We start from the raw sequence: 25,353 nt of genomic DNA on the forward strand, positions 1-25,353 counted from the left end.
AGCCCAAGCGTGCATGGAAAGCCTCGGCCACAGAGCCTGCACCTCCACCTGCATCCCCACCACGTGCTGTGACCCTTGTATTTTGAAAACCCCCTTTGTAAAAATGGAAAATCATTTGCCACGAACCGGAGACTGCCACAGTCACAAACCTCCCTCCCTCCTCATGCTTTTCTCTCCCCGTCATCTCAACGGTGCTGCTACCTCCCCCTCCAAAGCTGGTCCCTGCCCCACTCCCCAGGGTCCTCGCCCTGGCCACCCACCCATCCCTTCCTCCTTCCCCTTGACATGACGTGGCTCAGACCTCTCACATCCTACAGAAGCTCCACCAGTCCCACTCCACCTCCAGCTGCAGCCAACGTCTTCTCCTCTCCTCCCTCACAGCCAGACTGACTTCACAGGCATCTCCCTCGGGGTCTCCACCACGGTCACTGCTGCTCACGCCTTTGTAAGTTACATTTTAAGTACACTTGTGGCTGGTGCTCAGGAATGCAACTGACTTTACATATATTTCTCCAGTAATAGCCAGCTACCTTGCTAACCTCTCCAATCACTTCTCATGACATGTCTGTAAATTGGTTTGGATCTTTCTGTGACATCCATCACATCACCTATATAATCTAATCACCCAGTGATAACTTCCGTGAACCTATGCAACACCCCATGAGTACACAGGACACCCCAGGAGCACACAGGACAGACCAGGAGTCCCCACAACTGGCATGACTTGAGCAAGATGCCCCTATATCTAACCAGATCACATCGAAGCTCACCCGCCTCCCTCTCTCCCCACTCCCCCTCCTCCATGCATCCTCTCAGCAAGCTCCTGTCTCTCTGCCAACCCTCTCTACCCACCAACGCCGCTCCCTGAGCTCCCTGAGCTCTAGGCTGTTCTAGACGCACACCCTCCCGCCCCCCAGGAAGTACACGGGCTTCCACAGAAAATGCAGCCGTGACCTCTCAGCAAAGGCAGGGGTGGGTGGGAGACACTGCCCGACAGGGCTGCTCATTAACAACGTGCATTGCACGTCTTCAGGCTGCTGGAGATCAAGTTATAGCTCGCAGGACTCTGGCGTTTGGCAAATGACTGTAATTTCTGATGAAATCACTAGTGTCTATGTCAGGAAAATAAGAGTTGACGCACGTGGAGCCCCTGGCTCTTCTCTGTGGCTCCCGTGGCCGCCGTTGGAGGGAGATCCCCACCCAGGATGACAGGATGAGCCCCCTGCCTTGGCCCGGGGTCCCCACCTTCCCATGAGACTCCCTGCTGCACCCATGGGACTAAAAGAGCAGCGAACACCCGCCCAGCCCCTTAGAAGGGAGAGGGAAGCCCTCCACTGCTTCAGCACACTAGAGCGCTCGGGCCTCGGCACACGCCCTGGGGAGCAGAGGGGCCTCACCGGATTTTCCGTCTGGGTGATGCCGATGACGAAGACCAGCTGGGAGAAGAAGAGCGCCCCCGTGAGGTTCTTGTGGATGCTGTGCAGGTTGGAGCGCAGCGGCCGCACCAGCGCCAGGAGGACGAAGGCCACCAGCAGGGCGGCCAGGGACAGGGACACGGCAGCGTATGTGATGATCTTCAGGGGCAGGACCTCTCCGTGCTGCAGGAGGATTGGTTAAAGGCGGGGGAACATAAGGGCCATGGCTCTGAGGGAGCTTTCGCACGATAAAGACACATCCACAAAACGACTACGACGGGCAGGAACCCACGTGACGAGGACGTGGGTCTCCGGTTGGCAAAAACAGGAATAAGAACCAAATGAATGGTGCGGGCCGATAAAAAAAAAGTTCTGGAGATGGACGGTGGCGACGGTCGCACAACAAGGGGAATGGGCTTCATGCCCCGAGCTGTACAGGAACATGGACGAGATGGTGAATTCTCTGTTCTGTATCTTTTGCTGCAATAAAAACCCCAAAAACCTCACACATAAATCTTGCTGTCCGGGAGATGCTGAGCCTGTCCACCCCGAATTCTGAGCGGGGGGAGGCCTTCCAAACAGACTCGCGGTTTACTTGAGAGCCCGAGGTGCCGCATCTGCGGGGGACTCCAACCGTCTCCTGTGCTTTTGAAAAATATGACACTTGCTCGGGACCCAGTGCCCTACAGAGTTTGGCATTTGGGGAACAATAAACTCTGGTTCCCGGTAACTGCCGGAAAGCGTTGTTCTGAACTCACACAGAATTCTGGGCCAGGGCTACTCAGGGGCCACGGGGAGCCAGGCTGGGCGGGGACGGGGAGGGCCGAGTGCCCAGGGATGTCTCCTTCCACAGCTCCTTCGAGAGCTGGCCCTCGGGCGTTTCCACCTGGAGGCTGCCGTCCGGGTCCTGCCGCGACAGGCCGGGAACCCCAGCAGCAGCCTGACTCCCGCACGGCTGGGGGCTATTCAGGGACCTCTGGATTTGCGGTACCCAGGGCGAGGCAGCCTTTGATTCCTATGCTGGTTTAATTTCTTCTATCCGAATTTCAGCTTCTTCCACCCGTGAATCTGCTCCTGGCACTGCCTGGCTTCCTGGCCATGAGATGACCCCAAAATCCCACCCCTACGTGGACAAAGACCACTAGCAATTCACCCCCCCCAGGCCAGGACCCAGTGCTACCTGCCCGTGGCAGCTCTGCCATCTGCCGGAGGCCTGAGGGCACTCACGGGCGCCCCGAGGGCACATTACCCACAGCCCCGCTGTCCAGCCATCACCCTGACACCCACGACAGCAAACCACGGCTGACTCACCCTCCCAAGAATGCGACAGAAACTTGGGCCACGGAACACCAGAGAGGCCTTGGAAGGGTCATGGCCTGGCCTCCTGGGCTCCATTCCAGGCCTGAAAAGCGGGCGACGGGTGAGGTCACCCCAGGCCTGTGTTCTGGCTCCCAGACACCAGCGTCCTGCACACGCCATGCCCAGGGTGACCTCATCGCCCCCTTCACCAGCGGGCCCACAGAGGCCGGCTCGCATTCCCAGCCTGCTGAAAATGCCAGAGGTTAACCATTAGCCGCCCCGCTGCTCAGTGGCTCCTGACCAGGCTTCCTTTGTCTTTTGGGGCCAGTGTGTGTGGCACTGAAGGGAGATACTCCCATTGCTCCCGCCAGCCGTCTCTTTTCTTCCTTAAAATTTAAAGTGGGGTGGAAAGAGCATCATCTAAGAGACGGCTGAGAACCCTGCTTTGAAGTGAGGTGCATATTCTAGGAGTTTCTTTTCAGTCTGAGGTTTAGGTCTGCCATCACGGTTTTTAATTTACAACCTAGGGTCTTTGAAAACCCTTTTAAGGGGGTTTTGTTATGGAAATCCTAACAGATTCTGGCCAATCCTCCTCCAACACGGTTTTTAATCTGTCAATTCAGTTTGTTCAAATCGCTCAGAAGGAAAGATGGAGTTTGTTGAGTGGGGAGCTTGGGGGCTGAAATTTGTAAGGGATTAATCCCTGGACACCCTTGCCGGGTGGGCAGGGCTGCCCGTGGGGACGCCCACCTCACGTCTGGAGACGTCCATGAGCACGGCACAGCTGGTGGCGTGGCTGCACTGGCAGGAAACGTGGGTCCGGTTCCGGGACAGCAGCTCGCAACCCTTGGCCGACCAGCCTCCAGTCCCACTGATGCTGCAGAGAGAAGCGGGGGATGAGCTGGTTCCCTCCACCACTGGGGTCTCCGAGGCCCTCTTGCCCCCGCTGGAGCCCAAGCAGCATCCTCGCTGCACCCAAGAAAAGCGCCAGTGTCCCCGCTAGCAGGACCACAGCCCTGGCTGCGCCCGGGACCGTGTGAACGCTCTCCCCTCCCTTTCGTGGCTGGCGAGGGCCTCTAATGAGCACCCTCTGAAGTTGACGTTTATGTGTCATCTAGCAGTAAAACTTAAACGGGGACGTCTTGGGGCCACCACACGCCCCTTTTGTCAGAAACAATAGTCAGTTGTTGAAACAGCCGCTTTGTACTTCTGTCTTCTTTAGAGTCTAGATGATTTAAGAAATAACATCTCACCTTCGTTCTACACTTTCATCTTCAGGTTGCACAATGTTTTATGGCAAGTGCCTGGAAACAGGGCCCCATTATTACTCCTGTTTTACTGATGGGAAGCCCCGGTGACAAGCTTCGACAGGTGCGTGTCGGCCTCAGAGACAGCCCTGCCCTCCCTGACTTTGGGAAAGTCAAAGTTCCTTCTCTGATCCTCAGTTTACTCATCTGTAAAATGGGATGTGAAGGCTAACCCGTGTTTACCAAGAATTTTAAGATCCGGGCATGACAGGTGCAGCAGAAAGCAGAGGGGTAATTAGAGCAAGAGCTAATTGCCAGGATTCAATCAATGACCATGAGAGACAGCCGTGCCCGAGGCATGCCAAAGACCTCCACGCAGCCCTCATCGCGAACGTGGGTCTGCCATTCTCTCTTTTATAAGCCAAGCGTCCATTATACTCCAGACACTATGCCGGTGGCTCATTAACTAGAATTTGGAACATACAGAAGAAGGGGGAGAGTGATTCACGGTCTCTGCCGAGCCAAGCCTGCTTCCCAGCGGGAGCCCCGTGCGGGCCGGGCGTCTGCCTGCTCATCCTGGGCGCCAGCACCCGGCACAGCGCCCAGCAGAGCCCCACTTGGTGGAACCCCACTCAATCCAGGGAAGCACGATTTTAGGGAATGTCCGAGGTGCACGGGAACGAACTCTCAGATTCCGCACAGCATTCAGTCCCCTGCAAGCACAGAGGTCGGGGGGGAGGGCTGAATGGACCCTGCCGAGGCAGGCGCAGCCTCTGTGGGGTAAAACCAGGCCCAGCAGCTGTCCTGCTGTCACCCAGGTGGGCCAGCGGAGGTCAGGGTTCCCCGTCTGACACAGGGACCCCCACCCAAATCTGGGACTGCCTGCTGTCGGTGGAAGGGCCCTGAGCCCAGTCTCTGAGTCCCGTTTCCTGTGTGTGTCCCCACCTTGCTTGGCGGTGGGCTGGGTACTTGTCCACTGCTGTATCAGAGTCCTGCAGGTGAGCGGCTGTGTCTCCGTGGGCTTCTCGAGGAAGAAGTGTGCCTGTGCACGTGTGTGCACATATGTGCATGCCTGTGTTTCTAGGCACACATGTCCGTGTGCATGTGTACACACATGTGTGCATTTTTGTTACTGGGCTCGTGTGCACAGGTATACGTGCCTGTGTCTCCAGGTGTGTCTGTGTCTACGTATGTACATGCATGTGCACGTGTGTGTGCACACGCAGGGGACTCTGACAACCCCAGGACGAGCCTCCTGCCCCATGATGGGCTGGCAGGGGAGCAACAGAGAATGCCCACGGGACACTCTGCCAAAGGAGTGTTGGGGACCAGAGGCATGCTCTAGCCTCAGTGCAGCCCCCACATGGAAACGCCCGGCTCCAGGGCATCAGGTGGCCGCCTGGCTCTTGTGTCACCCTTACGTGATGGAGTGGTTCCAGAACACACAGACGGGCTTGGTGCGCTCCTCAGTCTCCAGCAGGGTGTACTCCACCAGGATGGGCCTCTCTGGGGGGCTGGTGAGCGGAGCCCCCTCACGGTACACCACCGCGCTCACCACCGGTGTGTTAATGACGGGCCGGTTAGGCAGCCTGGGTTGAGAAGCAACAGCACAGGGAGAAACACACTTAGAAAACACTTGTTTCAAATCTGTGTGGCAACATGAAGAGGACACAGGACAGGTGTCCTTCTAGGAGGGACCAAATCATGGCTAGAGCATGGAGCCGAGGCCTCTGCCCTCGGGAAGGGCCTGAGTTGTGGCAGCAATGTGCTCCATGCAGGTTTTCTCACTGATGGGGTGCGCACAGGGAGCAGGTCACCTCTGGGTCAAAGGTGAACTTCATTTAAAAATGAAGAGAAAGTCTGTGCGGGGAGATGGCGCACCCCTTACGACATACCAGCAGAACCATTGGAAAGGGCCGAAATACCGGTAAAAGGAAGCCTGTGGGATAATTACAGCTCACAAAGGCATCCCACCCAGCCGCTAAGGACGAACATGAAGACGACAGATCCAGGAAAGGATCCAGAAATGGTAATAAGGTTGAGGAAGTGGAGAGGCTGTGTGCCCGCCTCTCATTGGGGCCACGAAGCCCCTTTGGGCATAATTCATTTTTCCAACCAAGCAGCCCTTAGTGCTGGGGCCACTGGCGGCTGGAGGCAGACAGGTGTTGGGGGACAGACCCTGTGAGCAGGAATTATACTCCTGAGCCCGGGGTGTCAATGGTATCCATTGAGTCAGAAGGTGGGGCATCTGCTGGCAAGGGGCATTCTGGGCAGAAATCCTAGGGACAGTGCCCGAATGGCAGACCCAGAACCTCTGTCCAGGGGAGAGCCCAGGGCAGTGGTCTCTAGCTTTGGGCCAGAGTCACAGTGTAATGTCCTTACACAGATGCTCGGGTGGTCGACATTTTGACTTAGGCAAGCCTCAGAACTCTCTGGAAGCCAGCCCTCCCTGCCCTCAAGGGGCCGGCCTCACCGCAGGCTGCGACGGTCGGGGTCGTAGTGCTCGGGCAGGAGCTGCCCCAGGGTTCGGTAGATGACAACCAGGGCGACGGCAAACTGGCCGGGCTCATCGGGGTGCCTCTTCCGCCTCCTGAACTGGGCCTCCCTCTCGGCACTCGGCTCTGGGCGCACCGTCTGCAGGGCGGCCTTCCGACCGACTGGCCTCACCGTGGGGCCCTCTGCAATGTGAGCACAGTGTGAGGATGGGGGGCGGACACCTGGGGTCCCACCAAATCACTTTCTACGTCAGCAAGTGCTTCCTGAAGGAAGTCAACAGACGTTCTGTGGAAAAGAGCAGGCGGTTCCTCAAAAGATTAAACCCAGGGCCGCCGTGGGACCCTGGGACCCCACTTCTGGGCACGTGCCCCAGAGAACTGAGAGCAGGGACTCAAAGAGATACTGCACACCCACGTTCACAGCAGCAGGTCGCAACAGCCAAAAGGTGGAAGCAATCCGGTGTCCATCAACGGGGGAATGCGGAAACCAAAGGTGGTCCTTCCACACAATGGGATATCATTCAGCCTTAGAAAGGAAGGCAGCACGGACACACGCTACAACACGGATGAACCTTGAGGACATCATGCTAAGTGGAAGGAGCCGGCCAAATACTGTACGATTGCACTTACATGAGGCTCCTGGACCGGTCAGATCCACAGACAGAAAGCAGAGTGGAGGCTACCAGAAGCTGGGGGTGGGAAGGGGAGTTAGTGTTTAACGGGATGGAGTTCCAGTTTTACAAGATGAAAAGGTGCTGGAGGCATATAGCGGGGGTTGCACAACAACGTGCGTGTACTTAATGGTGCTAAACTGCGCACCCAACATGGTCAGGACGGAAAATTTTGTGTTACGGGTATTCCACCACAATCTAAAAAAAAGCAACAGCTGCCATGTGATGACCGGCTGACGTGCACAGCCAGCGCAGGGGTCTCCCCCCAGGGCTGCGCAAGGAGCACGTGGGAGGAAGCGCGAGTTTGCCTCCTGCTTTTATTCACATAAAACAGGGGCGTGTTTTAAGCTGTACAAGCTCTAGGGATCCGAGAGGCCGTGCATAGATCTCACAAATAAATACACATATTTTGGGGTGTACTTGCTTAAAATTTCTTGCCACTGACTGGAGCATGAACTTCCCAGTCAGTGTGCCCCATGGCGTTACGGGTGAGGGCTCAGCCCTCAGCCCGACCCACCAGCAGGGGAACACCGCCGTCTGCTTCTCCGTGAACCTTGCAGGAGGGTCACAGGGCCACACTCCCCCGCATTTTCCACAACCGACACAATGCCCCCAGCCTGCACCTCTGGAAGCATCAGGACCACCCACTGCCGAGCACAGGCTCCAGGCTCCAGGGAGGCAGGAGGGACAAGCCTGAGGGATGGGGGCTCTGGAAGGGGCACGGCTGGGGAAGAGGAGGGCCAGGGAGACAAGCCTGCGGAGGGGCTGCAAGGTGCAGTGGGGGAGGAGGTCATCTCTGGGTGGGGATGTCGCACACCAGAAGGCCCGTGGCTCAGAACGGCTAATAACTGATCCGAGCAAAACGCCGTCTGACCAACCTGTGTCTGCCCCTCTGAGGGGCACACACACTTTCCATGTCCCCTGACCCTGCTCAGGGCCGCGCTGGTCAATGATGGGTTAACAACACTGCTTAGAGTCACTTGGGCTGGTTAGTCACACGGGCTAGTTAATGACACTGGTTAGCAACACTTGGGCTGGTTAGCAACACTTGGGCTGGTTAGTGACACTCAGGCTGCTTAACAACGCTGGTTAGTGACACTCAGGCAGGTTACAAACATTGGTTAGAGATACTCAGGCTAGTTGATGACACTGCTTAGCAACACTTAGGCTGGTTAGTCACACTCAGGCTGCTTACCAACACTGGTTAGTGACACTCAAGCTGGTTACAAATATTGGTTAGTGACACTCAGGCAGGTTACAAACATTGGTTAGAGATACTCAGGCTAGTTGATGACACTGCTTAGCAACACTAAGGCTGGTTAGTCACACTCAGGCTGCTTACCAACACTGGTTAGCGACACTCAAGCTGGTTACAAACATTGGTTAGTGACACTCAGGCTGGTTACCAATGTTGGTTATCAACACTGGCTTTGGGGTCAGGCAGGGACGTGGCTCTAACTGCCACAAGGGTCGCTGTTTTCCACGCTTTGTGCTGAGCAGCTTTCTGGAAGGCGAGTGTAGGAGGCCACAGCGGGTGCGTCTCACAGGCCGCTGCAGGGCATCACCACCCAGCTACCTGCCTTGGCTCACTCACCTAACCGAGCTGTCCCCCGCTTCCTCTGGGGGGAAGGTAGTGCAGCCTGGGGGCTTTCTTGAGTGACAGGGCCCGATGCTCCCCATAGGTGCTCCCCAGGCTAGATGATTTTTTAGGTCCCCCACCCCAACGTGGGCCAGACGCCACCAGTCAGGGCTTGGGCCAGAGTGGGGCAGATGTAATTATCTTCACCCAACAATAACGTTTATGAGTGCTGCACTCCTATAAAGTCCCATAAAGTGGGAACCAAAGAAACATGCTGACTCCATTCTCCCTAGGCCTTACCCACTGTCTGGTCCTGCTGCCTCTCATTCGGCGGCTTCTCTGAAGCAGAGAGGGTCCGGCTCACGGGCAGCCCCCCTGTCTGGGCTCCCAGCCGCCTCCTCTGGCAGGGCTGCCACCTGCCCAGAGCATCGCACGAGAGGCTGCATGGGGCACCTGGCAGCGCCCTGCATCACGGAGGCCTCTTGGGAGAGTCTCATGACCCCGGAGCACACTGAAGAGCAGTGAACAGCTACCCTTCCCTGTGTTTGTTCCCGGCCCCAAAGAAATCACTGGTTTGAAAGCCTTAGTTTCCTCCATGACTCAACTGGCTCATCGTGTCTCCAACCAACCAGTCAGCCAGCAAGTGGGCACGGGAGGCTCCCCTTTGGCGAGACACCCAGGGGCACCTCACCGCAGCAGGACGGGCAATACTCGCCTTCGCGCTGTCTGGGCCAAGGGTGGGCCAGAGCATGGGGAGCGGGGCCCGGAGGCCAGGGCTGGCACGAGAGCCTGCCTGGGAGAGTCAGTGCGAAGAAGGGATTTGGGCCAAGGTGGGAAGGTCAGTGTCTGAGGTGGAAGATACTTGCTTGGTGATGCCCAAGGTGGGGGTGAAAGGTGGGCAGAGGCCAGCCCCCAGAGCCAAGCCTTAGGACCCACATGGTCATCGTGTGGGTGGTGGGGAGGAGAGGCAGGTCGTCCGAGAGGGACATCTAAGCAGCCGGGGGGGAGGCCGAGGGGCCCGGGCTGCACCCCCTCTACTTTCTGCAAGCTCAGCTGCACGGTCTCACCCACAGCGGCGGCTGAGGGAGCTTGCGAGCTCTTCCCCTGCTTTCCCGCCTCGTGGAGTCAGGTGTTTGCAGAAATTGAGGGCGGAGGTCACAGAAGCCAGGGGCCACATCCTCTCATCAGTGAAAGAATCGACGGGTTTACAACGTGGTGACTGTGCTAGCTAACCGACAACTTGGCAGGGCAAGTAAACACCATGGGGAGTAAAACGCCGTGCACAGGGCTGAGGGACCAGGCGTCAGCGGGTGGCTGTCCCAAGGACAGCAGGGGAGCAGGCCCAGAACCTTCTTCCACAGGGTTTCTAAACAATCTAGGCTCCTGTGTGTCTACTCCTGAGGGTCACAGGCCCGAGAGAGAGGAGGACCCAGTGCTCAGTCCAGAAGCAGAAACACTGATAAGGTCAGAGAAAGAGCCCACTTTTAGGCCCAGAGAGTAAGCAATCTATGTACACAGGCATATACGTCACCTCCGGGGAGCGTTCTGAACAAACACACTGCTGAATGCAGAAAACCCAAATCCACCCCAAATCAAACAGCTGGAAAGTCGGGGTCAGTGCTGAGCCTGATGCTACATCAGATCGGGCCCTCTTGAAAAGTTTTTGAGACACCTGAATAACAGTATCATATAACCGATAAAACTGATTTCCTAAAAACATTCAAATTTTCAATTGGCCGTTGCAGAATTTTACGTTTTTGCGTCCCTATTATTTTGAGATGTTCGTCAGTAGCTGGAGTGGATCTGCGAAAAACACTTCCACGAAAGTCAGAACGTTCAAACTGTTTGGTGTTAGATCCTAACACAGGATCGAAGAACTCCGCACGGACGGCTTCTGGTTTGTTTGGGTTTTTGGTGGGGGGATTCTAAACTTTTATCTGCGCGTGTAAGCAGATTTTCACTGTACATCCAGGAAGACTAGCTCACACGCAGAGAAGGGCTCTCTCGTTTGTCACATTATAAATTAACTATGTGTGAGAAACGACCCACCCAGCCACGGGGGTCTGACACCAGCAGATGCCCCAGTGGTCCCCTGATTTCAGGGTGGGCAACATGCCCCCACAGAACGTGCTCTGCTACCAAGAACTGTCTGGCTGATTCTCCTAGGACCTTTCAGAGGGTCCCCCACCCTCCAAAGACTCCCAAGAGCGGCACCGGTTTCTAAGCGGTTCTACCTTTCCTTTCGGTGGGTTTGAAGAAGTCAGCCGAGAAGACGACAGAGGACTCCAGCTCTTTCGGGAAGTCCTCACGGACGTCCTGGAACCGCGGCACCCGGGCTCCCGTGAAGTTAAACGTGTCGAAGACGTCGACGGCGAGAACTGTGGGGACAGTTCATTTCCATCACACACCGCTCCCAACTCCTCCCACGGAGAGCTTCCTCGAACCCTCAGGGAACTGCCGGCCCTGCCCGACCATCTTTACAACACAGTCTCCTCCCACCCTTGCGTGTTCTTTAAACCTGCTGAGAGTTACACAGCAGAATACCTCCACGCCGAGGGAGACGACATGGCGGCAAGTTCGACGGCTGAACGTGGCATCTGAGGAGCTCCGGGAGGCAAGCATGACGTGTGGTGTGCGCCTCCCAGCCCCACCCCACGGATCACTTCCCTGCAGCCAGTATCCCTTCCGGGTGGCAGAGACGGATGGTTACAGAGGCAACGGAACTTAGAAGCCCTGCTCCCCTCTCCTTGGCTCACAGAGACAGAACCTGAGTGGGGGCTAAGACCGACCAAAGGGGCTCGTGGTTTTGTTTGTTCAATGACACTGTCCAGCCTGAGGCTGTCGGGGTGCCTTCCCATTGCTGCTGACTGTCCCTGCCCTGAGGGGCCTGAAGATGAAGAGGCTGACAGTCACCCTGCATGCTCCAGGCCAGCCCGCCTCCACCCCAGCACAGGGCAGGTGGGCTCGGGGGCTCAGGAGGGCCCGGGATGCGCAGACCAGCCTGAACATCTTCTCATCGGGAAGCGAGGACCCCTCCCGGGTCAGGCCCTGGGGGTTCACGTCAGGGTCGCCGCCTCCAGGTTAAAGGGCCAGGCCCTTCTGGTGAGTGATAATCGGGTCCATCAAGGTGTGACTCCCTGGGAAGGGACAATCCCTGGGTGCTCCCCAGCCCTCATGTGGTGCTTACTAAACACTTGCAGGAGCAGGAAATGAGGAGTCTCCGGCCCCAGGACTTTGCCAGCTCTTTCTGGGTGGGTGGGGGCTGGCTCCACTTCCAGGGCTTCCTCTCATGAAGGAACGTGACTCTTCAAACCCCCGAGCGACACTTCTTGGCTACCAGGGGTGACTTGGTCCACAGGATGTTCTCCTGATGGCTCATCTGGCAGGGTGCTCAGCCGCCCTGTCCTGCGTCCCTCCCTGGGTCCGCACCTCTGAGTCAGCCTGGACCTGTGGCCAGACCCTCCACGCCCCCTTTCCCAGACAGCCAGTCTCACACCCAAGTTCCAAGAGGCCGTGGACCACCAAGGTCACGCTGCCAGCACCTCGCCTCCTCGTCTCCCCTGCCTGGCACCTGTCCCCGATTTCCTGGGCCCAGCAGAGACGTGTGTCTGTGGATCATCTCTGAAAAGGCTGGACAAGGAGGGCCACGTTCGTCCCATTTTACAGGCAAGGAAACGGAGGCAGAGTGTTGACCCTGTCCTGGGAGACGGCCGAGCTGGGGGGCGCAGCCCAGACGGCCCCAGGATCTGCCCTAGGAGTGCCCCACCCCCCATGCTGGCACGAGGCCCTTACTCATGTTGGCGGTGACAATGACAAAGGGCCTCAGGTAGGTCTGCCGCACGCTGCGTGCCACGTTGCTGAAGTAGGCCTCGAAATGCTTCAGCAGCTGTGCGGCGCCGCCCTCGCTGCGCTGGATGTGCTCCCACGCGGCCCTGGTGCCCGGGGCCAGGAGGGCGCTGCCCGTGTGGATGACGTCCTGGTCAGACAGACAGACAGATGGCGCTCAGCTCGCTGCGCGGCCGCCCCGTGGGAGCCCGGCCAACGCAATGGGAGCACCAGGTTCCAGAAACCTTTAGCTCGCCAGGAGCTGGGTGGGCAGGATCAGAGGGGCAAAGAGACTGTTGGTGTCTCATTTCAAAGACAGTGTGCCAGGGAGAAGCCCCGAGACGCAAAGGGGAGATGCCCCTGATTACATGAGAGCCCCCAACCCCACCACCTGGCCGCTGAGCGCACAGTGAGGCAGCCCAAGGACATGGGGCAGGTTCCTCTGTGGTGGTACTCGCTCCCCCGCACACCTCGGGGTTACGTGAACAGGTGGACACTGTGGGGCACGTGAGAGGCTGTCTATGGGGCTCGGGGGCCCTGACGCAAGACAGAAGCCAGGAGGGGAAACTTCCATTTGCAAAACATTGAAAATGGGAACAAACTCCATTGACCCAAACACTCAGGCAAGATTGACATGCAAGTGAGGATGCTGCCTGGGCCATGGGGGCTCAGAACGGACAGGGAGAGCCCCCAGGAACTCTGCATGGATGGAGAAGCCCCCCAAAGGCTCTGCGTGGACGAGAAGGCCCCCTTAGGGGCTCTGAATGGACGGGGAGAGCCCCCCGGGGGCTCTGCACGGATGGAGAGGCCCCCCAAGGGCTCCGTGTGGATGGGGAGGCCTAGAGAGGAGCAAAGAGGAAGCAGGAGGCGAGGCCACCCCCTCCAAGAGCAGGCGCAAACGTCAGGATGAGTGCGTGCCTCCCCAGCAATTATTCTAAACAGACATTTCTCAGGGGCCAATTACTTAAACCCACAGAAAACAGGACGGTCCTTGCAGGAGACAGGACGGCCTTCTGAAAGCAGGACCTTGGAGTGTGCAGCTGGGAGCGGGGGCTCTGGAGCCCCACCCTTACGCACTGTGTGCCCTTGCGCTCTGTGCCTCAGTTTCCTTACCTGTAGAATGAGGCGATAACTGCTCTATGTCCCGGGGCGTGTGTGGGGAACAAGTGGGCCAGTTCACATAAGCCACCTAGAACGCCGTCTGGCACACAGAAGCGGTCAACTGCTCGTGGCCATCACCATCATCATCAACACTGTGGACCACACGTGCCCTGGACACAACGCTCCTGCCCCCCCTACTCAGTCCTGCTGGTCACCGCCGGCCTCGGCTCACGTGGGAAAGTGAGGCTTTGCCTCGAGGACAGTGGGCACGAGGAGCCCTCACAGCCAAGCGAGGCTCCTGGCTGTCCCCCGAGCCCCTGAAGGTGCCTGAGCTCCCGGCTCGGCCCCGGGCATGCGAGGCTTCCCCCAGGGGCCACCTGCCCCCTGCCTCCTACCTCGTGGAAGTTGGCATCCCGTGTGGCCGCCAGGTCGAAGCCCTGCTGGCCACTCTCGTGCTGCAGGACGCGGCCCAGCAGCTGGTAGGCCGTGCGCACGTCGTTGCCGAAGGGCACGTCCGTGTGCCGCGTGGCGTTGCGCAGCGCCCTGGCCAGCTGCAGGGACCCGTCGCCATCCATCCGCGTCTCATTACGGCTCAGCTTCTCGTTCTGGAACGGGGAGCAGAAGCCACGTCTGTGAACCTACTGAGGTTGCTTTGGGTCCCTCCTGCTATTCAGAAACCCACTACTTTCCGGCAGAAAATTCCTCGGCAGAAAAGAACTTACAAAATCCAGAAACCCAAGAACGAACTTTGGCTGACAACTGTGGCACGAGAAAGGAGGCTCCGTGAGGCCACAAAACCCTTGGGAAAAGACACCAAGTGGAGGAAGCGAGAGAGGATGATGCATGGAGAGAGGGGCAGGACGGGAGGGCAGCGGATGGAGTTTGCAGACCCAGGTGCAGAGCTGGGTCCCGAGGGGAAAGAGGATGCGAGTGCCGATGTTCCTGGGCCACGCCCTGCCCGTGACCTCGAGCCCACCCCCTCAGGTAGCCCTGTCCCCACGCACATCCCTGGGGCGCACGCCTACCATGGCTTTGAGCTCCACGAAGGAGACGGTGGTGCAGTTAAAGAGCTCGGGGGGCAGCCAGCCCTTCTCCCCACTGCAGTGTCGGACAGCGTTTCCTGGGGAGCAGAGAACAGACAAGTAAAACCTGAAACTTGAATTGTTAATTAATCCTTGTTTATCCGAATGTATTTAACCTGGGGTATTCAGTGAGGTGTGAACCCCAGGGGTGATGTGCACCCCTCGGCCAACCTAGGGCCAGGCAGGTGCCATGGCCACGAGGCCAACACGAGCTCTCTCCTCTCATGCCTGGGGCCACGTTTAAACTGCCCGATGTTGACTATCAGCCCTGCAGCTGGCCTGAGCTGTCCAGCCACCACGGGCCAAGACCTGAGCAAGTCCACAAAAAAGACAGCAGCTCAGGGGCTCACCAAATACCCACAGTTTCCCAGGGCATGACTGGCCTGCCACCAAGCCAACCCGGGCTGTGCGCTTTCTGTGCTTGTCTCACTGGACCGCCCCATACCGCTCCTGGTGCCACTGCAGCCACCATCCCCATTCCACGCAGAGACCCCAAAGCCAGGAACAGTGGAGCAGCCTGCCTGAGTCCCTCAGCCACTTGCTCTGTATGTTTACTTTATGCCTGTTCCAGGTTTCGTCATTTACTATCAAGGAAAAGGTTTTCTTCTTTCCCCTTAACACTTTGGCTAAAGAAATTTTTTCAACACGCAACATCCGTGAGTTTCGATGCCTCGGTCAACTCTCAGGCAAGCTGCATCCTGCTGTCCATGTCCTGCCTGGAAGGGATGCCACAGGCCACGGTACTTACCCACAGATCCCTTGGGGCATGGCACTGCGGCCGGCTGCCCGAACTTGGTCTGCGGCCACCAGATGCCGGCCTCAAACGCCCTGGGACATCCATTGTAGATCACTGGGGGACAGAGGAGAGAAGGTGGCTCAGGCTGGCATGGCCGTGCCTGCAAATGGGCAATGCTCTCTGCACGCTCCTCCCTGGAGGAGGCCCCCTCCTGCCAAGAACCGGACCCCTCGCATCTTCCGCCATCAGGGCTAGAACAGCAGGCAGGAAAGACCCAGGCTCTGAGCCACGGAGGGCCAGAGTTAACTAAGGCCAAGTGGACACGGTGAGACCATGAAGCTGCTGAGAGCTCCCCGAACCCCAGGAGTGTGTGGTGTACACGCAGACACATACACACAGGCGAGCCCAGCAGCCTGTCCCCGAGATGCGGCCTGAACGGGGGCTCAGTGGGCAATGCAGACCTTTGCAGCCAAGCGTGGTGACCTCGGCAAAGGGGTTGTCGCAGCGGTTGCACTGGCGGCCGATGACACCAGGCTTGCAGGCGCACTGCCCGGTGTCCGCATCGCAGGTGCGGCTGTGGGAGCCGTGCGGGAAGCAGTCACATGGCAGGCAGGAATCCTGGTCCGGCGGCCTGTAGTAATTCTCCTGCAAAAGCCAGGGCAGCACGTGGGACCGCAGACGCTGGCAGAGGCTCCATGCACGGAAGGACGTTTCCTGAGCTGCGTCTGGGTCCCAGCCCGGCTTCTGGGCCTCCCCCACTGCCCTCCACCCGAGGTCCTGGGGTGGGCAGACCTCGGGGACCCAACATGCCAGACGGGGCAGGTGTTCTCCCTTCCTTGTTTCTTAGCCAACACTTATTATGGGCCACCTTCACATCTGTCCTAAAAAGGGCCAGAGATTCAAATGGAGATTCACGTAGGAGGATGGCTGTTGGAGCATTTTTTTTAATCCTGAGAAATTGGAAGCCACTTTAAGGTCTGCCACTGGGCAGGTCAGGGGGATGGTCAAGAGCGTGGGCTTCAGATTCAGAAAGTCCTGGGTTTACGCCCAACTGGGCCGTCCACTGCCATCCTGCCCGTCCCGGTCTCCCAGCCCCCCAGGTCCAAGCGTCTCCCCCTAAAAACTAGGACGGGCTGTGACTTGGGAAGACTTGTGAATTGTGCCTAGGCTTCTGCGCCAGGTGGGACACAGCACTGTCCCCATGGGGGGCTCCAACTGTGGGTGCCTCAGGGCTCTGGAGGGGGCATGACAACATTAGCCATCACCCTGGGAGGGGAGATGGGTGTCACAGTAGCCTTGTAAATTCCTTTCCAATTTTTTATAATTTTTGATGAGAAAAAATTCTAGGCACGTTTTCCCCAAATACCCTCCTGACCTGTACCCATGGAGGCCACAACCACCATAGTGCTCCACGTGGCCTGCCCAGTCCTCACCCGCTATGGGCGTTATAATTTTTTCATTTAAGTGTTTCAAGAGACAAGTCATGTTCCATTTTTAGAAGCACCATGGGGCACTCAGGACATTACTGATGCTAAGCAGACCGCCAGGGAGGGTCAGAGGGCACCCATGACGGCCATTTTCCTTCCTGGGTCAGCAAGCCTGTCCGCGTGACAGCGCGTGTCCCCTGCTGAGCAGCTTCCGTTACCAGCAGACCTTTCCCTTGGGTTTCAGATTACTGGCAGCTCAAAAGCAGTTGACAGGATTCTGAAGCAACGTGACATTTTCCAGGAGGCTGAGGGGGCCGGGGTTTCATATGATTTGGACTGAGAACACTCGACATGTTCAGAGACCCCGAGAAGCCCAGCTCTGTGCCGTGTGTGCAAATGACAGACACCTGGGGCGGGGGTGGAGGCCAAGCTTTTCACAGTTTAAAATTCTGGGCATCGTTGCATGTCAGTGCGATAAAAGACAAGGAAAGTGGCCAACTAGGAAACCCATGGTTGGTGCTGAAGATGACACAACCTCACAGAAATTGCTCTTTCCTGTTACCAACTGGGTGTGGGGCTGAGGGTCCTAGTTCCCACGGTCTAAACCAGCTTACAGGTGGAAACCAGCCCTGGTGTATGCACAGTACATCGGTGGGCAGCAAAAAATCTAAAACCACATCTGTACCTAAGTGCGTGTGTGTGCACACCGATTTCCCTGGGCTCAGGACTCTGTGTGTGTAAATGGCCCAGGTAGACCCGTGTATAGCTATGTGTATTTATGCATGTGTAGGTGTGCGTGTTCGTGGGCGTGTGCACGCGTGCTCAGCCATCTCCCTGGGCTCGGCGCTCGAGGTGGGCTGGGCTGCGTGTCCCAGCTGTCCACCCGCAGCCCGGGCCTCACCTTGCACTGGCACTGCCCGTTGGTCTTGTTGCAGTCGGGGTCAAAGCCCTTGCTGACAGCACAGTGGCAAGGTCCGCACACGGGGTTCCCCCACCAGCCTTTGGGGCACGGAAGGTCGATCCTGTTGGGCAAATAAGGCGGCAGATGGAAGGTGTACATAACTGTCCTTCTTGGAACGAGAGGGGGCCTGTTGGAGGCCTGCAGCTCTGGCTGGCCCGGTTCCAGGCACCAGACAAGGCTCGAAGGGCCTCAGTTTCCCCCTGCTGGCCCCCAACCCCAGGACCCTTAGAATCTTGTGTCCTGCTCCCAGCCTTCAGGGACCCCACATCTGGAGGGGTTCTACCTGCAACACCGTTATTTTAAAGTAATTTGTTTGCTCGCTTTTTCTTCTACTGGGAAGACACAGGTGAGTACCCCAGCCCTGATGGGGCTGTCTATCAGCAGGACTTCACCACGCTCACTCTGCCTGGCACCCAAGCAACGACGCCTGGCTCACAGGGCTCAGTGACGGCTGAGCTTCTCACGCATGACCCCAGACTGAGCCCAGCTGCTGTGGGCAAACTTCTCCAGGGACCTGGGCTGTCTGCCAGCTCCAGGATCCCGAACAAGGGACTCTGGAGCATCCATGGCTCCCCAGGTGCCCTGGGCTGAACGCTCGCAATGTCCCCACAGATGCTCAGAGCAGCCTCTCCACAGATGCAACGTGTGCCTCACTCAGGTCAGTGCGGCCATGGGCTGGACCCACTGGGCTCCGAATCGTTAGACCCACCGAGACCTGCCTCGTGAGCCAGCAGACCCTGAGATAAGAGATATCAACAGTGACAAGGCCAGGCCCACCCCTGCAAGGCGCTGTCACTGTCACCTACCTCCCCTCCCGACCTGAGTGTCACCTGAGTGTCACCTGCAGACTGGCCTGCCTGCGGGATGCCCCTAAGTGTCTTTCAGGCTCCTCACAATGAGGCGTCGCCCTGTGTTTACTACCCTGGCTAACAGCACTCCATCCACCCCCCCGCCCAGCTGTCAACCTCACTCACTCACCTGACAAGCAATTATTAAGTACTGACTGTATACATAACAGGAGCATAAAAACGGGCAGGGCAGAGTTCCTGCGCCTGGGGCTCCAGCCTGGTGTTTTCAGATCTGCATTTACAGCATGGGGACCACAGAGCCTTGGCATATGCCTTCTCCTCACTGCTCCTCAGCCCTGAAGTGCCTGCAAGGCCAGGCCTCAGGGGCACCACACCGGCCTCCTAGCTGGTCCCCCAGCCTCCAGCTGCTGCCTGCTCCAACCACACTCCACTCGGGAGCTGGGGGCCTGAGACCCAGACCCAATCCTGCCACTCGTCTGCTGGGCCCCACGGCCCCCACAAAGCCAAGCTCTGCTCCTGCTTGCGGGGGTGGCCCCCTCCCAGGCCTGTCTGCCTCCCCAGGGCAGGACATGCCCAGGACAGCATGGGCCCCTGGGACCAACCCGCTGAGCTCTTCAGACTGGCCTCATCCCACTGCTGCTCTCTGGCTCTGCCCCGGTAGTTTGACCCCTCGAATTCGACCCCTTCAGCCGCCCTGGCTCCCCTCCCACTGTCGTCCAGCATGCCGTGTGGCACCCACTTCCCCTGAGACCACGAGCCTGACAGCTGGGGTTGTGTCTCGCTCACATTCTGGTCCCCAGTGGACAAAGAGCAGAGGGAGTCACCCCTGCCAGGCAGAGCAGGCTGGGGCCTACGTGGCTCCTGCCCCAGGATGGCCAGCATTTGCCGACGACCACTAGCCGTGACAGCATCACCTCCGAAGGGCCCGAGTCTTGGTTTGTGGAGAACCAAGCGGCTCCTCCTGGGAGAAAGTGACCAACCTGCAATGACCACACCCTGGGCTCTGGGGGCCCCGAGAGGGCCCGGCTCCCTGACTAACCACTCTAGGACTTACGGGCACGTCAGACACGACTCCAAGCCCCCAGGTGGAAGGATGAAGTGTGTCTGTGACTACACTCCTCCTCCCGCGGCTGAGCGCCCGCCTGCCCAGAGCACAGCGGGCTATAGATGAACGAGCGGGGCCGTGTGTTTCTGGAGTGGAAATTCGCTCAAACGGGGCTGGTTTGAGACGCCCAATTTGATTCTCATTTGTTTCATGCCAAATTAGAAAAACATAAACATCTGTCCTTATTATCCAGAATTCTATATGTTTTCGGGTTAAACGACAAAGGGGAGAGAAGAGACCTGCAGGCGCAGTGGCTGCGTGGGCTCGAGAGCCTGTGTCGCGGGTGTGCTCTCACCTGTTCTCGCAGTACTGCCCATAGTGGCTGGACCCGCACTCGCACACGTAGCCGCGCGGGGAGCCGGGGCTGCGCACGCAGGCCGCAACGTGCTCGCAGGGGTTCAGGTGACACACGTCCACACATTTCCTTCCAAAGTACCCTGTGGGGACAGGCCAGCATTACCCCCACCCCAGACCCTCTGGGCGAAGATGCCTCGAGAACTCTGGCTGCCCTGAGACTCAGCTTCCTATGCTACTTCATGGAGCAAAGTGGGAGGGGCACCTCAGAGTCATGAGAAACACAGACATTCGGTGGGTCAGATGTAGAGATGCAGAGATGAGGGTCTCCCAGACCACCCACAGGAGGGCAGAAGCTGTGGGGTAGGGAGTCCAGGCCACCCCAGCACACATGGTGCAGGTACCAGCTGAGCATGGTTACAGCACCTCAACACTCAGAGGTAACTGGTGAATGCATAATCTTTTTTTTTTCATTTCGTGAGGAAGATTGGCCCTGAGTTAATATCTGTGCTAATCTTCCTCTACTTTATGTTGGATGCTGCCACAGTGTGGCTTGACAAGCAGTGCTAGGTCCGCACCTGGGATCCGAGCCTGCGAACCCCAGGCTGCCAAAGTGGAGTGCCTGAACTTAACCACTGCACCACCGAGCCGGCCGCTGTATAATCTTTTAAAACGTGTACTTTTTACTAATTCTTTCCATCATGTCATCACGTGCCAAGGACAAAGCCTGATGTGCCCCAAGTGAAGAAGAGACCCAGGAATGCGTTTTAAGAGAGGGCCCACTTATCAGTCACAAACAGAGCCCAGGGCTCCACAGACCCAAAGAGTTGATGTGGGGAGGTGACGCCCCGACTTAGCTTTCCTCGGTGTATTTTAAACACCAAAGGCATCGCCCAGCACTCACGGGCATCTGGAAAAAGGGGGGTGGACGCTGGGGCTCCCACCTTTGTCACAGACGCAGGAGTAGCCGTCCCAGGAGTCCTGGCAGCGGCTGTGCTGAGGACAGGGGCTGGAGGCACACGGGTTCTCCATGTCACAGCCGTCCTTCACCCTGACCTTGAGGGCGTCATTCATGTTCAGCATGGCGATGTTGGTGGACGTCTCCCCCATTCTCACTCCCTGCATTAAAAAAGGGCAGCTGGACTTGGTCCCGGGGCCTTGGGGCAGGAGGAACTCCAAAAGGTAATCAGGGGTTAAGGGAACCCCAAATTCTCTTGAGTCCCTTGTTTCGTTTTTCTGCAGAGCTGGGACTGGACGAGCAGAGGTCACTTCCACCCCCATCAGCTTTGTACTCCAGGCAGGGAGACAGGCTACCAGGAAATGAAGACAGAACCATATAATCCACCCTTAGTGGCGTGAAGAAAAAATGAATGAGGGCAGGCCATTGGAGGGCAGGACTCTGATGAAGGTGGGCCAGGTAGCTCATGGAGAAGGCGGTGGCTGTGCAGACAGTATCCGGGCACAGGGGCCACTGCACAAGGCCCCCCTGGTGGGGCCGCACCCCGCAAGTTCCAGGGCAGGAAGCCTGGGTGGCCGAGGCAGGGCGGAGACGTGGAGAGGGAGCTCAGAGCACACGCCAGGGCAAATCACCCGGGTGTGGGGGCGGCGAAGGCAAGTAAGGGGTTTATTTCTCTGCATGGGAGGCTTGGAGGGCAGGAGCAGGCGCTGTGAGCTGAGCTCCTTTACAAACAGCTCGCTGGGCTGCTGCTAGAACACCTGGACGAGGGCATGAGCGTGGGGGTGGACCGGGTCGGGCCGGGAGAGGCAGCAAGGGGCAGATTCTGCATGCGACATGAAGGCAGAGCTGCAGGTGGCTGATGTGGCATGGTAGTGGGGGACATAGTGGGGAGAGCCCAGCACAGGGGGTCTGGGTGCCGCTGACCTTGAGGGGACCCATGGGGGAGGATGGCTCTAAGTTGGAAACTTGTTAAGGTTGGCTTGGCTGCCAGACAAATGATTTGTCTACTGAAAACTAACAGGTTGACCAATGGCGCCAACCGCAGTGATGGCAGCCCCCGAGCCAGCCACGAAGTGGGGGGCGCCCCGCGATCGGCCATACCTGCATGCAGCCCCTGAAACCTTGGCGCACGGAGACCTTGTCTTCAGACACGCCCCCCACGATGAGGCTCCTCATCTTCAGCCCTGGAAGCTGGTTTCCAATCTGCACCGTGTCCTGTGAAAGGAGACGGGGCTGCACCCACCATACTGGGAACATGTGGCTGAGAAGACCATACTCGACGGCTAAAATGCAGTTGGGCTCAGGGTTCCCGGTGCAGAACACCGTTGACTGCGTGTGACGGGCAGGGCGTGGGAACCGCATCAGAAGACACATGTCCGAGGCCCGGGCCAGCCAAGACGGTTAGCTGGGGGGACCTGAGCAACCCTCCTACTTCCATAATGGGCACAACTAATGAGCCACTAGGCAAGAAAGAGCTGGGTAAGCACGAAGACGGCAGCAAATGGAAAACAGGTCCCCTGCTGCGGGATCTAAGAGACCCTTGGCCGGGTCCTCGGGCCCTGGAAGGCGTGCACATCGAACGTGACAGCTGCTTAGCATGAGATGAGCCTAGACTCCAAGAACACTTAAGAAACACACGCAGCCCCTCAGTGTGTGGCATCCTGTAAAAATGCCTCTCGGCTGCAGAGTGGTCCAGCAAGTATTCTCTGGGCATGCCCTGCTGGGAACACCACCTACACCACTTGACTACCTGGACGTCTCTGGTGTCCCATGGTCCCCTCTGGTACCCAGGTCTCACTGCTCACCCATCTTTACACATCGTCCACTCTGAGGGCAAGAACCTGTATGTCACTCATCTTTCTGCCCCAGAGGCTTGGTGCTGAGCACACAGTCATTGCTCAAGACAGCTTTGCTAAAAGGAACCTCTGCTGAAGGCGCCGATGCTCCATGACGAGACACAGAGGTGGACGGAGTCCAGTTCCTGATGCCAGGAGCTGACCATCTAGCAGGGGGATGAGAGGCAGACGCCGGGGACCTCAGCATAAAGGGTAATGTGAGACCCAAATTCAGGGGGGCCCGGAACATGCATCCTCAAATCCACAAGGGCTCTGGTGGGTCCTGGTGCATAGATGGGTCCTTCTGTTTCCCACGGGCCTGACAAAGGGGTCTGTTCCAAAGAGGGTGCAGGTGCCAACTCACCTGGTCCATCCCATAGTCCAAGGTCATGACCGCCAGGTACTTGATGTCTTTGCCCTCCTTGGCGCTCTTCAGTTCTATCAACAGATGGTGCCATTCCCCATCAGTCACACGTGACCTGGACAGCCTCATGGATGCCACATCCGAGGGGCCATGGGACACCTCAAACTGGATGTGGCTGTTCAGGATCTGCAGGACAGGGAGAGCCATACCAACCGACTGATGTGATGACGACAAAATAGAAAATACTTTGCAGTCACTTAAGGAACAAAGCCATGCGGACAGACTTACTGCAGGGCATCAGATCAAAGACGGGCCCCTACAAATTAGGCCAAGCTTAATCTGGTGGTGGTGCCTGTGACTCTCTTCAGAATTATATGCCTTTTCTATGGTAAGAAGCGTCAAATTCTGACAGAGGTCAAGTAAGATAAAGCCCATTAGACTTAAGTATTGGGAACAATCACAGATTCAGGTGACTAGTGGGCTCTCATTTTGGACATAAGCATTATGTTTTATGAGACAAGATTCAGGCCACCACGTTTAAATATATGTACAAAACCCAGAAATCAGCATTGAAACTGGCCTAAGATGTTCATGTTTTAAGAAAACATAGCCAGGGGCACCACCCAGATCTTACTTCCCCTAATGAAGGACCGGGCAGTTTGGACCAACCCTCCTCCTGAGAACACCTGGAAAAACGAGACAGAATATTAAAGCACATCTGTCTGAAGGCATCAGAGTGACTCAAGTCATTGTAGAGTTACAGAGGCATAACCAGGGGAAAAAACGGGAACCTGAGGGGCTGAGCCCGTGGTGGAGCGGTTAAGTTCATGCGCTTCACTTTGCCGCCCAGGGTTTTGCAGGTTTGGATCCTGGGCGCGGACCTAGTACTACTCATCAAGCCATGCTGAGGTGGCGTCCCACACAGCACAACTAGAATACACAACTGTGTACTGGGGGGCTCTGGGGAAAAGAAGAAGAACAGAAAAGAAGACCGGCAACAGTCGTTAGCTCAGGTGCCAATCTTTGCAAAAGGAAATAAAATGGGAATCTGAAAATAATTTTGGTGTTTGCTTTCCTCTGTGGTCATCAGCTGGTTCTGAAAGACACAGCTGGGGCTGAAAGCTGAGCTAAGTTTTCTAGGCTCATGGGGCTGGGAGGATAAAAATTAGAATTCAGAGCCTGCCCAGGGTGGGGGCTGCCAACGAGAAGCAAACATGGGGGATGGTGACACCACCATCCTAGTTTCAAATTCTCTCTAGTTCTTCAATACGATGTCCAACAGTCAATCAAAAATAACCAAGTACCCAAGAAGATAAGACAGTATGCTTGAAAACCAAGAGAAGCAAGAAACAGCGGGAACAGACCCATGGGAATCCAAACAATACAGCCACTGGACACAGACTTGAGAATGATCATGAGAACCACAGAACTTACAACGAAACAGATTCAGGGAACCACTAGATGCTTATTTCTGGAGGTAAATGTTACATTTCATGAGATAAGATTCAAGCTATCACGTTTAAATACATGTAAGAAAGATAAGACAATAGCATTATAACTAAACTAAGCTACTCATGTTTAAAGATAACTTCAATTAAAGGATAGAGTAGATTTAAAAAAAAACTATTGGTGGACTGCTTAAAAGAGACACAACTGAAATATAAGGATACAGAAAGGTTGAAAAGAAAAGGATAGAAAAAGATACACCATGTAAACACCAACCAAAAGAAAGCTGGTGTAGCTATATTCATGGAGACAAAGTGAACTTTAAGGTCAAAGTAATTCCTAGAGATAAAGAGAATTTTCATGATAACAGAATCAATTTTCCAGGAAGATAAAACAATTCTAAATTTGTATGCGCCTAATAACACAGTCTGAAAATCGACAAAGCAAAAGCTGACAGAACTAAAAGGAGTAAGACAGAAATCCACAATCAAGGTTGGAGATTTTTAACTCACCTCGCTCGGTTAACTGAGCAAACAGACAAAAAGTAAATACATAAACAATCAATAACGATATAGAAGATTTGAATGCCACAATTAACAAACTTCACCTACTCGACATATATAGAACACTACGGAACACAAGGGCAGAGCACACATTCTTTTCAAGTATAGGTGGAACATTCACAGAAATGACTAAATTCTGAG

At 56.6% G+C, this 25,353-nt stretch overlaps 1 protein-coding gene across 2 annotated transcripts in view; it reads right to left on the minus strand.

Annotated features, from left to right (window-relative positions):
• Positions 1-25,353, minus strand: part of CELSR1 (cadherin EGF LAG seven-pass G-type receptor 1) — a 148,447-nt gene that overhangs the window by 16,159 nt on the left and 106,935 nt on the right. For both annotated transcript variants that reach the window (XM_070599889.1, XM_070599888.1), the window contains exons 10-24: positions 23,204-23,389; positions 22,106-22,219; positions 20,991-21,165; positions 20,048-20,189; positions 17,779-17,899; positions 15,912-16,095; positions 15,463-15,564; positions 14,658-14,752; positions 14,028-14,237; positions 12,499-12,682; positions 10,941-11,084; positions 6,435-6,639; positions 5,383-5,550; positions 3,465-3,591; positions 1,398-1,598 (exon numbers count right to left, since the gene is read on the minus strand). In XM_070599889.1, the coding sequence (XP_070455990.1) occupies positions 1,398-1,598; positions 3,465-3,591; positions 5,383-5,550; positions 6,435-6,639; positions 10,941-11,084; positions 12,499-12,682; positions 14,028-14,237; positions 14,658-14,752; positions 15,463-15,564; positions 15,912-16,095; positions 17,779-17,899; positions 20,048-20,189; positions 20,991-21,165; positions 22,106-22,219; positions 23,204-23,389 (2,358 nt within the window). The remainder of the gene's footprint in view (positions 1-1,397; positions 1,599-3,464; positions 3,592-5,382; positions 5,551-6,434; positions 6,640-10,940; positions 11,085-12,498; positions 12,683-14,027; positions 14,238-14,657; positions 14,753-15,462; positions 15,565-15,911; positions 16,096-17,778; positions 17,900-20,047; positions 20,190-20,990; positions 21,166-22,105; positions 22,220-23,203; positions 23,390-25,353) is intronic.

The sequence above is a fragment of the Equus przewalskii genome, chromosome 29, assembly GCF_037783145.1.
Source record: "Equus przewalskii isolate Varuska chromosome 29, EquPr2, whole genome shotgun sequence".
NCBI lineage: Eukaryota > Metazoa > Chordata > Mammalia > Perissodactyla > Equidae > Equus > Equus przewalskii.